Raw genomic sequence first — 15,820 nt, 5'->3', positions numbered from 1 at the left:
CATCTGCCCAGCAGCAGCGCTCTGCCTGGCAGAATCACTCCCAACCCCACAGGCCCTGTGAAAAGTCGACTCCACCCCAAACTTCCTCCACCCTGGGCCTGCCCCAAGTGTCCTCCTCCAAGTCACCCAGTGTCTATAGATTCATTCACTGTCTTTTGCCCCTTGCTGTGCCTGCCACAGATTTATGCCTGGAGGAGCTGCAAGATGAGGCCAAGAGCTGGGAACTCCATCCAGGTCTCCCCGCCTCCTCCCTCCCCAACCATGCCAGGGCTGGCAGAGACCCAAGTTCTGGACCCATCACCACTGCCCCCCGGAGTCTGCGTTAGCTGGAGTCGCAAGCAGAACCAGAGACCCCACCCAGGTCCTCGGAAGTGGGCGGCGTGCACACAGCTGTCTGAGCTTGCTGTAGCCACTAGAACAAATGATCACTCCCAGGTCATAGTTCTATATGTTAATTTCTTTTTCTTTTTAAAATTTATTTATTTATTTATTTATTTATTTATTTTCCTGGAAAGTCACATATACAGAGAGGAGAATGGACAGAGAGGAAGATCTTCTGTCTGCTGATTCACTCCCTAAGAGGTCACAATGGCCAGAGCTGAGCCAAGCCAAAACCAGGAGCCAGGAGCTTCTTCCGGGTCTCCCACATGAGTGCAGGATCCCAAGGCTTTGGGCCGTCCTCAACTGCTTTCCCAGGCCACAAGCAGGGAGCTGGGTGGTAGACGGGGCCGCCAGGACACGAACTGGCACATATGTGGTATCCTGGCATGCGCAAGGCTAGGACTTTAGCCACTAGGTTACTACACCAGGCCCTCTACATTTTAATTTTCTCTCTCTCTCTCTTTTATTTGACTTCTCCCATCCACTGGTACCTTCTCCAGATGTCCATCAGAGCTGAGGTTGGGCCCCAGAACCCAGTCCAGGTCTCCCAGGAACCCATTACCTGCGCTTCTCAGGAAGCTGCAATCCAGGGGGAGGCGCAATGCTGTGGTGTAGCAAACTAAACCTTGGCCTGTGACACCAGCATCCCGTATGGGTGTCAGTTCCTGTCCTGGCTGCTCCATTTCCTATTCAGCTCCCTGCCTGTGGCCTGGGAAAGCAGTAGAGCATGAGCCAAAGCCCTGGGACCCTGCACTCATGTAGGAGTCCTGGGAGAGGCTCCTGGCTTCAGATTGACTCAGCTCCAGCTGTTGTGGCCATTTGGGAAGTGAAGTGAACCAATAGATGGAAGATACTCTCTCCCCCTCCTACGTGAATCTGCCTGCCATATAAGGGAAGGAAGGAAGGAAGGAAGGAAGGAAGGAAGGAAGGAAGGAAGGAAAGAAAGAGAGAGAAAGAGAAAGAGAGAGAGAGAGAGAAAGAGAGAAAGAAAGAGAGAGAGAGAGAGAAAGCAAGAAAGCAAGAAAGCAAGAAAGCAAGAAAGAAAGAAAGAAAGAAAGAAAGAAAGAAAGAAAGAAAGAAAGAAAGAAAGAAAGAAAAGTAGGGGCCAGCGAGATGAGGCTGCAGGTCAGGCTGCCACCTGCGATGTTGGTTTTGAGCCCAGGCTGCTCCACTTCCGATTCATCTCTCTGTGTGCTTGGAGAAGCAGTGGAAGACAGTCCAAGCCCATGGGTGCCTTGATACCCACTTGGGAGCCCTAGATGCAATTTCAGGCTCCTGGCTCCAGCATGGCCCAGTCCTCACTGTTGCAAGCATTTGGAGAGCTCTCCCTCTCCCTGTCACTCAGCCTTTCCAATAAATACCATTAATCTTTAAACTTAAAAAAAAAAAAATGTTGGTGACAGGGCTGGACACTTCATCCAGGTCTTCCAGGCTACTTGAGCCATCATCGCCGTCTCCCAGGTTCTGTGCTGGCAGGCAGCTAGCGTGAGGACTCGAGTCAGGCCCTCGCTGGTGCAGGAAACAGGTGCCTCAGCCTCCACGCCAGGAACCCGCCTCTTCCACGCTCCCTGTGCGTGGGTGTGCAGGCGATGCCCACGTGTGTCTGCCCCAGTGGGGTGGGTGGGTGTTATTGGCATATTAGGATTTAGTTGGCTGTGGTGGGCATGTCCCCTGTGTCTCGGGTATGTGTGTTGGGGGGGCGGTTGGAGACGGGGTGTCCTGCAGTGTTTCTGTGTGTTTGTGTGTTGCTCTTGTGAGGTTCTCAGGTGCATGTCAGACCCTGGCCTGTGTCAGGTGACGTGTGCATTGCCAAGTGATTCTGTCTCTTGGGGTCAGCATGTCAGAGGTTGTGTGCATGTGTGTGTGTGTGCGTGTGCATAAGTGTGCCGTCAAAAATGTGTCCATGTTGGTGTTTCAGTGTGTGAGGTGGAGCGTGTGTGTGTGAGAGAGTATATTTGTGTACTATTTTCATACGTATTGATGCATGAATGTATATGTGTACAGGTTGTGTGTGTTTTCTAAGATTTATTTATTTGCATTTGGAAGAGTTATAGAGAAGAGAGCCAAGATAATCTTCCATCTGCTGGCTCACTGCCCAAATGGCCACAGCAGCCAGAGCTGAGCTGATCCTAAGCCAGGAGCCAGGAGCTTCTTCTGGGTCTCCCATGCAGGTACAGGGTCCCAAGGCTTTGGGCCATTCTCCACTGCTTTCCCAGGCCACATGCAGGGAGCTGGACAGGAAGTGGGGCAGCCAGGACTCAAATCAGCAACCACATGGGACACCAGCACCATAGGCAAAGACTTAGCTTACAATGCTACAGCTCCAGCCCTACATTTTGTGGATGTGTGCATATGTGAATTTACATGCACGCATATATGTGTGTGCATGGGTATGTGTGTGCGTATGTGTATATTGTATGTATGTGTATGGTACAGTTATGCTGTGTGAGCATATGCAGTTATAAGTGTGTATGTAGTGTTGTGTGTACACATATATGTGGTTGTATACTGTATGTGTACACACATACGTGAGTATAAATGTGTGTGGCTGTGTACTGTATGTGCGTTCACACACATGTGAGTATAAATGTGTGTATCCCTGGTGTAAGTGTGTAGTTGTGTACTGTGTGCACACGTATGTGCGTGCAGCCCAGGCCTCCCTGTGAGCCACGTCTCTGCTGCAAACCAGGCCCTGCTCCAGTCGCCACATTCCTCTGTGCTCTGTGCTACAGAAAATATTTGCATTTTCCACAACTCACAGCGTTTCCTCCTCAATCGCTACCAGATGTGGATCCTGCGGTCCGCATCGCCATGGCAACGGAGGCTCCAGCAGCCACAGGTCCCTTTTGTGGCGCCTGCCGGGGGAGTTGGCACCACTGCAAGCCCTGAGAGGGGAGGGGGAGGAGCTGGTGGCAGCGGAGGAGTGGGGGAGACACAGATTGGACCCTCTGGAGGTGGGGGAGGGATCCCCTAGAGGGACCCTTGCCAGTCAAGTCTGTGACGCAGTAGCAGGAGATGTCCCCCTGGCCTCCCCCACTGGGCTGGTGCAGGACAGCCCCAGCTCAGGGCAAGGAATTCAGGGGGCAACTGTGTGGCACACCAGGACCCCCATCCCACCCCTGCCAGTCAGCACCTTACTCTTTCCAAGCCCAACCGGGCATCTGTCCCTCCTGACTGGCTTTGGGCCCTGTACACTCAGCTGGACAGCCAGCTCGGGCGAGATGCCCAAATGCGCTGGTGGCTGGGAGCTGCAAGGCCAGTGCTGGAGGTGGGGGAGGGGGCCCAGTTAGCACGGAGAGCCATGTTCACCCATGTGCTGAGGCCAGGCGTGAGGGTATGTGTCCCTGCCAGCCGCTGACCAGGGCTCACAGGCCATCTCTGCTCAGGCGGCTGAGAGGCAGTACAGCATGAAACAGACCTCATCCCAGTGTCCAGCACGGGTGCCGGGGGTACCGGTGGAGGGGAGTACCTCTCAGGAAGAGCCCCCACCCCTCCTCAGGCAACTCAGGAAACATCAGAAGAGTGGGCAGAGAGCTGGAGAAGGTTAGCCCAGTGGACACGTGGGCAGCAAGGGAGGCCAGGCCCAGGGGACTAACCAATGGGCAGAGGACAGGCAGGAACCATTGGCACAGTAGAAAGCCTGCGGCAGGGGCTGGCTTAGGGGTGAGGGCACAGAGCCAGGCAGGTTCCCCTCCTCCTCCTGGCGGGTGTGGGGTTTCCGGTGGAGGACAAGGAGCCCATTGAGGTGGACAGCAGGGCCCTGTGCGGGGCCAGGCCGCCTTGTTTACGCAGAGGTGGCCCGGGCTGCAGGCAGGCCTTGTGGCACAGCCTGCCCCTTACCCCGGTGGGTTCCACACAGTGGCCAGAGGCAGTGCGTACAGGTAGCTCCCCCCAGCTGCCCTGGGGGGCCCAGCCTGTTTCCTTGGGCACCAGGCGAACGGCCCATGGGGGTGGGACAGGCCCAAGCGGCAGGAAACCCCATGCTGATCTTGCATGGCTGGATGAAGGACAGATGGCCACAGCCCACTGCTACCCGGGGGGCCCTGGAGTCCCCACAGCGCTGCTTAGGTGTGGGGTGGGGGAGACGCGGATCACAAGTGCATACATCTCCCCTTTGGTGGTGAGAGGGGAGCCCAAAGCCCAAAGCCCCCAGACAAGAAGGAATAGGCAGAGAACCGGGAAGCAAGGGGGAAAAGGCATTTTATTAAGCTGTGGCCAAACCCCAGCCGGGAAGCGCCCATCCTGGGGCATCCGGGTGGGTGGGAGCAGCCCTGCCGGGGGGCCTATAAATACATCTCCTCAGGCCACTGGGGGGTCCCCAAGGCGTGCGGGGGCAGGGTGGGGTGGGGTGGGTCTGGGAGGCCATCAAAACCAGCTCGACAGCTGAAGGGGACGGGCCAGGCCTGGGGTCGCAGGGAAGGGCAGGGGTGGGCCGGGCTAAGCCCAGGGACGCTGAGCCCCCGAGGAAGAGGAGACCAGCCCTCCTCCCCAGGCTCTGGTCGACCAGATGCCCGCGAGCCTGCCCAGTGCACGTAGCCTCAGGCTACTGCCAGGGAACTGGGCGCCTCCTGCCAGCCACAGGCGCCAGGCCTTAGCCAATGAGAGGCAGCCGGGAGAGAAGTGCTTCTGGCCTCAGCCAATGAGAAAATTATCTCCAGTCCAACACGTACTTTTGGCCAATAGGAGGTAGTGTCTCAACAGGACCCTCTTCCTGGACTCAGCCAATGAAATGCAAGGAAGGGCCGTTGGGCACAACTCCCTACCTAGATCAATGAGGCCCGAAGCACCAAGGTGAAGCTTGACCAATGGCAATGAATGCATAGGCCTTCCCACCAGAAGACGCTCCTCCAATCCACGAGCGGCTGCTAGAGCCTGAGCCAATGAGACGCGGCCTCCCGCCGAGCTTTGGCCAATGGGAGGCCGCCTCGTGCCGGGAGACGCTGAGGGCGCGGCAGGGGCGGCAAGCATGGCGAAGCCAGGGAAGCTGAGGGAACTACAGGGTGGGGGCGCCCGCCCTGCCCGGCTCGCCCGCCGCTTCCCGGCTCTTCTTGCGCGGCGGCTTCTGGATGGGGGTCTTCTTCCGAGGGGTGTCGGGGGCCGGCGAGCCAGCTGTGGCGCCCTCGGGCGCGGGGGACGCGCGGGCCGGCGAGGCGGGCGGCACAGAGCGCTTGGCCTTCTGCGGCGGCGCCGGCTTCTCCCGGGGACCCTGGGCACCCGGCAGTCCCTCTGCGCGGCCCAGGCTGCGAGTCTTGTCGCGCAGCTCGGCGGCCAGCATGGAGGCGGCCTCCGGCGCGCTGCGCGGGGGCCCGGGAGCGTCCGTGAGCTCCGAGAGGCCTCGACCTCGCGTTCGGGCCCGGGGCGGCGAGGGCGCGGCCGGAGCCTCCTCGGCCAGCCCGGGCCGCGCCGACGGGTCGCTGGGCGTCCGTTTCCTCTTGCTGGGGCTGGGAGCGGCCTCGGGGCCCGGGGGAGGCGGCGAGGGCGCACGGGCGGTGGCTGTGCTGCCATGCTTGCCGTGGATCCAGGACACCTTGGGCTTGGTGGCGGGGTCGGGCGGAGGCGGCTTCTTGCGCTCCGGGGATGGCGACAGCCCGCCAGCCTCGCCCGTGGCCCGGGCCGGCCGGGCCTCACGCCGGGCCACGCGCGCGTACAGCGCCGCCCCGGGGCCCTCCACGCTCGAGGCCGAGGGCTCGCTGTCGGAGGACGCAGGCGGAGGAGCGGTCTCTTCCACCGAGGCCGGCGAGGCCAAGGGCGCGGGGGATGGTGCCGGGGCCTCCGCAGGGTTAGGGGGCCCCTCCGTGTCCAGGTTTTCGGCTGCCGCCTCTATGGAGGTGAAGGGCGAGGCAGTCAGCGCCTGCAGGGACACACCTTCGACAGTCCCCTCCACCCTGACCCACTCGGGGAGGGACCCTGGCACCCAAACCTGCCTAGCCAGAGTCGGGACTCCTGCCACAAACCCACTTGGAGTGTCCTATCCAGCGTGTGAGGCTGCTGGGTCAAAGTGTGACCTTGTAACTCCTTCCCCAGTCACACCCCAAGCCTGACCCCCATGAGGCCAGCAATGTGGGTTAAAGCGTCCCTCCCTCTCTCGCCACCCCTGGCATCCCACATGGGCACTGGTTCAAGTCCCAGTTGCTCCACTTTCCATCCAGTTCCCTGCTAATGCGCCTGGGGAAGCCGCAGAGGACGGGCGAAATACTAGGGTCCCTGTACCCACATGGGAAACCCAGATGGAATTTCTAGCTCCAGGCTTTAGCCTGGCCCAGCCCTGGAGGTTGCAGCCATTTGGGGAGTAAACCAGTGAATGGGAGATCTTTCCCTCTCTGTAACTCTGCCTTTTGAATAAAAACAAAACTTTGTTTTAAATAAAATTCTCACCCTGAAAGGGATTACAATCCATGTTTAAGGTTCTGACTGGTTCTGACTGGGAGGAAGGTACAAAAAGAAGGGCCATAATTGCAGGCTTGTCCTGCTGTCCTGGGCCTGGGATGCAGACTGAGAAGTCCCCCAAAGATCCCCCAGGCACAGAGGGGAAGCTGGGCCATACCTAGCGACAGGTGAGTCATCCATCCCCACACACACATACCCCAAGGCAGAGCTGCACAGCACCCTGTTTCCACAGCCGCATCCAACCCCTTCCTCCCCACACTGCCTGACCCTCTCCCAGATAAAGAGATCTTTCCTGGAATATTTGGCACCATACCCAGGCTGAGCCGCACTCACCCTCGTGGGGGACGCAGTACACGGGGCCCTCGTCTGTGGTGTCAAAGGAAGAGAAGGAGGCCCGGGAGGACCATGACGGGGAGGGCTGCTCCAGCCCTGAGGGCGGCTCCAGGAAGCTGCAGTTGAGCGTGTTGTCCAGGTCGTGGTGGGCCACTGGGAAAGGGAGTGAGGCTAAGCTGCCAGGTGGCCCCCGTCTCACCCCAGGAGGCCACAGCTGGGGCAGGCAGAGGGGGACTCCAGGTGCATGCAAGCCCAGCAACCAGAGAAGCTTGGGTTGAAGATGGGGTGAAGGGGGCATCTCAGCCAGCCTCAGTGGGCTGTCCTCCCCAGGCCTGGCATCCAACAGGGAGCAGGGAGCCAGAGACTGGCCTGACCTGGCCTGCCTTCCAATAGAGGGGCTGTGCAGCCCAGCCTCACCACCACCACCCTCACTCCAGGATCCATCCATCTCTCTGCTGGCTGCACACAGGGGTGTTCTCTGCCTTCTTCACCTCCCCGGAGGCTGAGCCACCTCCACCCAACTTAAGAAACAGGTGGGAAATGAGGGACGAGGGGGCACGCAGGCAGGGGGTAGCCTGGCACCAGGTGCCCGGGTGTAAGGTGGGCTGGCTGTGGGACCAGCCTGTGGCTTTCCAGAAGAGGAGCGGCAGGGCATGGCTGGGGATGTTTCCCAGCAGGAGGGCATTCTCTCACCCACGTGCACACCCAGATCCCATCAGCTGCACAGTCCTACAAAAGGGGGGGACCCAGCTGTCCCCACCCACACCCTGAGGACCCAGGGCTCCTGCAGCTGCCGCACACGCTGTGGCACACCCAGACCAGCAGCAGCCTCTCTGCCCCCATCTGTTCCCATCTCCCCATGCCCCACTCACATCAACACGCAAGGATCTCTCATTTCCCAGCGGAGCCCTGCACCCCTTGACAGCAGCTGCCTTTCCTCACAGCCCCGCGAGCCCAGGTCCTCGCCCTCCTCACCTACGACCTTGGGCAGCTTCTGCCTGCGCAGCGGGATCCGGGGTAGCTTCATACTGATGCGGCTGAAGCGCCCGCACAGCCTCTGCGGGGTCTTCCTCCCCAGCGGGAGGTCCCTGTGGGGGTGGAGCCTGAGCGGAGGGGCGGTCCTAGCTAGATGGGAGGAGCTGGGCCCGGAAAGGGGCGGTCCCATCTCAGTGGGAGGAGTTGGTGATGGGGCGTGGCCCGGGGCGGTCAATCTCAGTGAGAGCAGGGCCTGAGGGGCGTGGAATGGGGCGGGCCATCTCAGTGAGCGGAGTTGAAGGGCGTGGCCCGGGCGGTCCATCTCAGTGGGAGCTGAGTGGGGCGTGGCCCGGGTGGCCTGGGGGCGTGGCCCGGGGCGTGGCGGGGTCCAGGCCGCAGCCCGCGCTCCGGGCAGATCCGCGGGGAGACCCCGGGCGCCTTGGGGCCTCACCTGCGCGCAGGGTCCTTGCCGCGGCAGGCGCAGCAGCAGCCGAGCAGCGAGAGCAGCAGGCCGAGGAGCAGGGCGAGCAGCGCGCCCGCGCCCATCACGCCCTTGCGCTGGTTGGTCTCTGGAGGGGACAGGGGTGGGCCGGTCAGCGCAGGAGGCGCACGCTGCCCTGTCCCCTGTCAGCCCTCAGCGGACGTCCTCGCCGCACTCACCCAGGCGGCAGGCACCGGTGACCGGGTCGCACGAGTCCTCCCTGCAGCTGCAGGCCTGGGCGCAGTCCACCCCGTGGAACCCAGGCGGGCAAGTCAGGTTACAGCTGCGGGAGTGCGTGGGGTCAGGGCGGGCAGGGCGGGGCGTGCCTCTGCGCCCTGGCCCCGTCCCCAGGGCTCCATTCTCTAGGGGCTGAAGGTCTCCCTCATAATTTTTTGGGAAGAAAAAAATTTTTTCAGCCTGCAGGAGCAGGAAGAGGCTTCGGTTGTTCGTTTCTGGGGGTGACCCTTGCGAGGGTGACAGGGGGAGCTGCCCACCACACCCCGTGCCTCCTGGCTGTACACCAACTCGGGTCACCTCGGGAGCCCAACTGGGCCACCGGCTCAACTGGCCACTCCAGGATAAGCAAAGGCCCCCAAGGACCCTGCTGCGTCACCGCCCCCCCCTGCCCAGCTGGGGAAGGGGGCCCAGGACGCAGGTCAGCCTGGTCCCACCTCCCTCGCCCGCCAGCCCCGAGGTCTGGCTGGACCCCCTTTCCGGATGTGTATCCTCCAGGCCCCCCCAATTCTGAGCCCGCCGTCACTCACTGCGGCCCGTGAAGGCCTGGGCTGCACAGGCAGCGCCCGGATTGGAAGTCGCAGTGGCCGCTGCTGCAGTCAGAGCACACGAAGGCGCAGTCCTCGCCGTAAGTGCCATTGCTGCACTTGGTCTCGCACCTGGGAACCAGGACGACGCGGGGGTGAGCAGACCCCAGATCCACTAGGCCTCACCTGGCCCCCTGCGTGCGCGGGCAGGGGCTGGCACCGCGGGGAGGGGCGCGCGCCGACCAGCTCACCGGTCGCCGATCCAGCCCGCGTTGCAGCGCGGACACTTGCCGGTCACGTGGTTGCACGCATGCCCATCGCGGCACGGCGGGCAGCGGTGGCCACAGCCTTCGCCATAGAAGCCGGTGGCGCACGGCTGGTCGCATTTGGTTCCGTTCCAGCCGGGTTCGCACGTCAGGCAGCGCCCCTCGGCCACCGTGCACGGCTGCTGGCCCTTGCACTGGCCGCACCTGACGGGGGAGTGAGAGGGCAGTGCGAAGGCAGGAAGCAGTGAGGAGACGCCGCCGCCACCGGCCGCCCGTTCAACCCCAACCGCACCACACAACTCCCCGGCTTACCGACGGCGACAGCCCAGGCCGTAGAAGCCGGCGGGGCACGGCTCCCGGCAGTACTTGCCGCGGTAGCCGGGCTCGCAGGCGCACGTGCCGTCCACCGGGTGGCAGCGCCCGCGGAAGCACTGGCAGTAGCGTTCGCAGCGCGCACCGAACGTGCGCTCACGGCACTGGCAGCGGCCGCTCTGCTGCTCGCAGGGCGACGAGTTGCACGCGCACTGGTTGTTGCAGCTGCGGCCCCACCAGCCCGCGTGGCACAGGCAGGCGCCCGTCTGCGGGTCGCAGCGCGACGTGGCGCTGCAGTAGCACGCGCTGGCGCACTGCGCGCCCCACCAGCCCGGCTCGCAGCGGCACGCCCCGCTCCGCGGGTGGCACGTGCCGTGTTGGCACTGGCACGCGTGCTCGCAGCGCGCTCCCCAGCGCCGCGCGTGACACGTACACTGCCCCGTCACGTCCTCGCACTGCCCGTGTGGGTGACAACTGCACAGCTCCTTGCAGTCGGGACCCCAGAACTGGCGCGGGCACTCTGTGGGGCAGGAGAGGACAGGCTTGGGGCTGGAAATGCAGGGGCACGCCCCTCACCGCACCCAGCCCGAGGCCGCCTGTGCCCACCCCGACCCATCCTCCCGCCCCTCCGAGGTCCCGCCTCCCCTCTCCAGGACCCCGACCCCACTCGCCCAGCACCCGCCCCGCGCTCACTAGTGTCGCAGTTGGCGCCGAAGTAGCCGTGGCGGCAACGACACTCGCCGGGCCGCACGCACACCTCGTTCTCGGAGCACGTGGAATTGCCTTCGCACACCGCTGCAGACCAGACAGAGCCGAGCTGCCACGCGCGTCCTCTCCCCCTCCCCCGTCGCTCCCCCAGGGGAGGCCCACTCACCGATTGCACACTCATCTCCCTGCTGCTTCCAGCCGGCACAGCACGTGGGTACCTGGGAGCTGCGGGCAGAGGGAGGATGCTTGAGCCTGCCCATCCCCCTTCCCAGACTCCGGCATGCTGGGGGAGGGCGGTGAGCCCCCAGGCGGCTCACAGGGAGCCAGCTATCCCGACCCTTAACCCTCGTTGTGGGTGCACTGCAGTGCACCCGCGGGAGACTCACGGTGAATGAGACACTGGGAGAACAGACCCTGGTGGGTGGAGGAGGAAACCCTACAAATGGGCCCTAACTACCCTAGTCCCTCCACCGCATCTTCAAGGGTCCCCCTAGCCTGTCCCAGCCCCAAGACCTGACAAAAACCCCTGTGATCTCAGGAGGTGGGTGGGGACTATGGGACTGGGCCTCCCAGATTTGCTCTGAAGTTTGGTGTGTGGGGGCCTGGGAAGATCCCTTGGGGGTGAAGGGTGAGGCCATCATCCCATAAGACATAACCCAGAGAGCAGAAGGGGCTTGTGGGTTGGGAGGGCTGAGCAGGGAGTGGCCACAGTGGGGGAGGAGGGACTGAAGGTGTGAGAAGTCCCACAGGACAGCACCCTTGGTCTCGGGCCAGGTCAGGAGTCTGGAAGCGGGATGCCGTGGAGGGAGGAAGCCGCGGCAGAGGGGACAGATGGGGAAGAGAGAGGCTACAGCTGCTCCCCCAACCTTCCTGGGGCCCTCCAGGTCCTGCTGGCTTCTGTCCACCCCCCATCACCACAGGAAGGTGGCCAAAGGAGGGTGTCCAGGGAGACTGAAGCGCACTGACCCCCACTGCTTCTTCTGCCTGGCCTTGAACCCTGGACTGGCCCTGCAGCTGGGCACTGGCTTGGAGGCCTGTCTCTGTTGCTGGCTGTGTGAGCTCAGATTTGGAGCTTAACCTCCCTGAGCCCAGGGCTCCCTCCCAGAGAGAGGGTTGGAGAAACATGACAGCAGAGGACCTCAGGGGAAACTGGAAACTGAAAAGAGAAGCGTATTTAGGCCCAAATGACTGTGAAATGGAGGTATTTTAGGGGGGTGGGGGATAGGGAGACTTCCAAAGTTCATGGAAAATGTGTATGATGAAAAAGCTATGGCTGGGTATAGTGGCTAAATCCTCGCCTTGCATGCACCAGGATCCCATATGAGCGCCAGTTCTAATCCTGGCGGGCCTACTTCCTATCCAGCTCCCTGCTTGTGGCCTGGGAAAGCAGTCAAGCATGGCCCAAAGTCTTGGGACACTGAACCCATGTGGGAGACCCAAAAGCAGCTCCTGGTTCCTGGCTTCAGATTGGCTCTGCTCCGGCCGTTTTAGCCACTTGGGGAGTGAATCAGCAGATGGAAGATTTCCCCCTCTCTGTCTCTCTCCTCTCTGTATATCTAACTTTGCAATAAAAATTAAAAAATAAAAATATTTTTTAAAAAAATAATAAAAATAAAGAGAGGTCTTTCCATCTGCTGGTTCACTTCCCTAATGGCCCCAGTGGCGAGAGCTTGGGGCAGCCAGGAGTTTCCTCCAGGTCTTCCAAGTAGGTGCAAGGTACCAAGGACTTGAACCATCCTCCACTGCTTTCCCAAGCGCAGGAGCAGGGAGCTAAATTGCAAATGGAGCAGCTGGGACTCAAACCAGTGCCCATATAGTTGCTGGTACCACAGGCAGAGGTCTAACCTACTTCACCATGTCATAGGCCTTGAGGTTCTCTTTAAATGTGTTTATTCATTTATTGCTTTGAAAAGAAAGGGCTTCTTTCCATTACTCTTCTCTCTACAAAGAAATCAGACTGGAACCAGCAGCCGAGGGGGGAACTCGCCTGGGTCTCCTGGAAAGGTGACAGGAACCTCAGCCTGGAGCCAGGGCCCCAGGCTGTTTCATCCCAAAACCAGCTCATGGTCCCCTGCGGGTCCCTCTTCCCTCCCACATCAGTCCCAGGAGGACATCCGTCTCGCCCCTGGCTGTGTCCCTCAGGCCTCCTGCAGTCCCACCTTCCCCTTGCTCAGTACCTCCAGGCCACCCTGACAGGGCAGCCTGGCTTGCAGATCCAGCTGCTATGCCTCTGGGGAGCCTTACACCCACCCTGAACCATACTGAGCTCCTGCACTGGGTGCACGAGGCCCACGCTCCATAGCCTGTACTATTCCCTGGGCTCCGCGGCCACTATGCTTCCCCTACAGCCTCCAGCTGACGCGCACCCGGAAAGCAGTAGGTGATGATGACCCAAGTCCCTACATAGCTGCCACCCGCGTGGAAGCGGCAGGCTGAGTCCCTGGACTGGTTTCAGTGCAGTCCAGCTTCATACATGGTGTGCATTTTAAGAGTGAGCCAGCGGACCTCTGCTGCATTACAGCACAGTTGCTTCTCAGTGCTGGCATCACTGATGAGAACCAGTGAGCGTCCCGGCTGCTCTACTTTCGATGCATGGAGGATGGCCCAAGTCCTTGGGACCCTGCACCCATGTGACAGACCTGGAAAATGCTCCAAACCCTGCTGTTGGGGCTATCTGGGGAATGAGCCAGCAGGTGGAAGTGTGTGACTACATAACTCTTTCAAATAAGTAAATCTAAAACAAATCTGCACCCCAAGTCTGTCCCGTCTCAGGCCATCCTGTGCTTCCCACTCCCCACGTCCTCTCTTACGCCCATGGGAGAGACAGGCTGCTCAGATCTCCCCCACTCCGAAGGGCACGGGGGCCACTTTTCCCTCTCAGAACATCACACTCCATGTCCCTGGTCTTGCCCTCAGTCCCAGCTCCCCACTCCCCTGACTCCAGTGCCTTTGAAACTGGGCAGCCAACTCTGGTTCCATCTCTTGTTGTAAACTACCCTCCAGCCGGCTGGAGATCCCATGACCCAGGAAAAACAGCCCACGCCTCGGGACAGAGGGCAGACTACTCCCACCACCACCCCCTCTATGGGGTGGGTGGGTGGGTGTGTGCCGGGACAGAGATCCAAGGGGAGACCTGTGGCCCCTGTGGCAGGACCCTGCAGCAGCTCCCGTTTGCAGCTTGGGTGACGGCTCCAGTGGTTAGATCTAGATTCAGCTTCTGGCCCCCAAGGTCAGCCCTGGCTATCGTGGGCATTTGGGATACTGAACTAACAGGGGCGCTCTCTCTCTCTCTCTCTCTCTCTTAAAAAAAAAAAAAAAGTTTATTTTGGTGCAAAAAAAAAAAAAGGAAATCCATGCATAGTTTTTAAATAACGCACATCCTCCGTGAACTTTCCAGAAAACTTCTTTGCACCAAAAATTTAGGATTCCATTTCCCCACTATTCTTGTCAAGTACCCTCGGACATATCGGCCACTGGGCGCTGCACTGACCCTCGCACAGCACACAGCAACAGCATTTTCCAAGCTCTGGGAGAGGTAAAGCGCTTTTCCTGAGGCCACACAGCCCAGCAGGGGGTGCCCAGGACAAGAGCTGGGCCCACTTCAGGACCCTCATCCATCCACGGACACGGGACGAGATGGCCGGCGCGGGCCGCCATACCCCCACGCCGCCCCCGCCATCTCCAGGCGCAGCCCCGCCCGGCGCGGCCGCCGCATTCCTGGGGCCGGGGAGGCCGGCGAGGCGGCAGCAGCGGCGGCGGGGATGCGAAGCAGATGGCGCCCCCCTTCCCCTACGCCCCGGAGGCGGGGCTGGCAGCGGGGAGGGGTCTGCGCGGCTTCGGCAACCCCGCCGGGGGCCCCCCTGGCGGCCTCTTGTCTGCCGCGAGCCCCCCGCGCCGCCCGCCCTCCTCCACCCCCGCCGCTGCGCGCCCCGGCGGCCCCACGCGAGGATGTCCGGGACGCTGCCGTGGCGCCTCCGCCCGGCCCACCGGCCCGCCTGGCGTCGGGGCCTCGGCTCCGCACCAGCGCCCGAGGCCCGCCCGATGCTATCCAGCAGGACTTGCGCCCCACGCTGCCGAGGGTCCCCGCGGCGCGCACCTCCGTGCGGTTTTCACCACGCAGCCAGCAGGCACAACAGGAGGCGCCGCGGAGAGGGGTCCCGCGCCCTCCCATCCCCCAAATCCCTCGTGGTCCGCCTCGGTCATTCGCGCCCGCTCTTGGTAGGACCCAGACTTAGCTTTCCAAAATGCTCCCATCCACACACACACCCATCTCCACGGCCGCCACCTCGGGAGGCGTCGATCTTTCCCTCTCCCTCCTCCCCAAACGGCTCCAGTTCCATTCCCGTCCCCGGGCCTTTGCACATGCCGTTCCGGGGTCTTCCCCCGTGCGAACTCCACAGCCTGGCCCGACGGGAACCTCGGACACCGTGATGTCACCCCTCGAATCTCCCACGTCACTCCCTCCGGCCCCTGCCCGGAGTCTCCGCTTGGAACCGATCCGGTGTGGCAAGGGCGGTCAAGGGACCCGACACGCCCCGACCTCGCCCCCGCACCACCGCTCCCCCGAAGCGGGCCGGGCTCCTACCCGGGAGCGCGGCACACGTTGCGCCCGCGCGGGTTCAGCTCTTGGGACGCCGCGGGGCCCGGCAGCAGGCAGAGCAGCAGCAGTGGCAGCAGCGGCGGCGGCTGGGGGCTCCCGGATCCCTGGCGCCGCGCCGGCCCGGCCCCCCGGGCCCCTGCACCCTCCATGCGGGGCACGGGGCAGGCGCGGGGCGGGCGCGGGCGCGGTGCGGCCGCAGCGAGAGCGGCCGGAAGCCGAGTGCGAGGCCGGGCGGGGGGCGGCAGGAGGGGCGCGGGGCCGGGCAGGAAATTCCACATCGGCTCCCTGAGCCCGGGCCAGCCGCGGCCGGCCAGGCGGCAGCGCCCGCCCCGCGCGCGCCAGACCCCACCCTCCGGCCGCGCCGCCGCCGCCCCCGCCCCCACGCGGCCACTCGACCAACTTGGGGGACCAACTAGGAGAACCAAGTTGGAGGAGGCGCCGCGGGGACCCGCGCGAGGAGTCCCGCGTTCCCGCGCCGTCCCCTCTCTTCCTTTCCCCTTCCCAGGCACCCCAGGGGAGAAGCCACGTAGCGCGCCCTGCACGGGAAGAGAAAGGGACGCGGGCGCGACACTGCTCCGCCCCAGCCCGGGGCCATGAAATCGGCCAGGGGAGGACG

The 15,820-nt window shown here is 62.4% G+C and overlaps 1 protein-coding gene across 1 annotated transcript; it reads right to left on the bottom strand.

Moving 5' to 3' along the window:
• Window positions 1-4,573: 4,573 nt before the first annotated feature.
• SCARF2 (scavenger receptor class F member 2) lies at window positions 4,574-15,493 on the bottom strand. Its single transcript, XM_058656538.1, has 11 exons — window positions 15,190-15,493; window positions 10,771-10,829; window positions 10,590-10,691; window positions 9,897-10,416; window positions 9,570-9,788; window positions 9,322-9,450; window positions 8,737-8,840; window positions 8,528-8,645; window positions 8,077-8,189; window positions 7,102-7,254; window positions 4,574-6,201 (listed from the first exon to the last, which is right to left on the bottom strand). Exons 1-11 carry the CDS (start codon window positions 15,480-15,482, stop codon window positions 5,375-5,377), a joined length of 2,637 nt encoding a protein of 878 aa, XP_058512521.1. The 5' UTR covers window positions 15,483-15,493; the 3' UTR covers window positions 4,574-5,374.
• Between the last annotated feature and the right edge of the window lie 327 nt (window positions 15,494-15,820).

Source organism: Ochotona princeps, chromosome 29, assembly GCF_030435755.1.
Source record: "Ochotona princeps isolate mOchPri1 chromosome 29, mOchPri1.hap1, whole genome shotgun sequence".
Taxonomy (NCBI): Eukaryota; Metazoa; Chordata; class Mammalia; order Lagomorpha; family Ochotonidae; genus Ochotona; species Ochotona princeps.
Note: the sequence above shows the minus strand (reverse complement) of the source record. Positions and strands in the feature narration are given on the sequence as shown.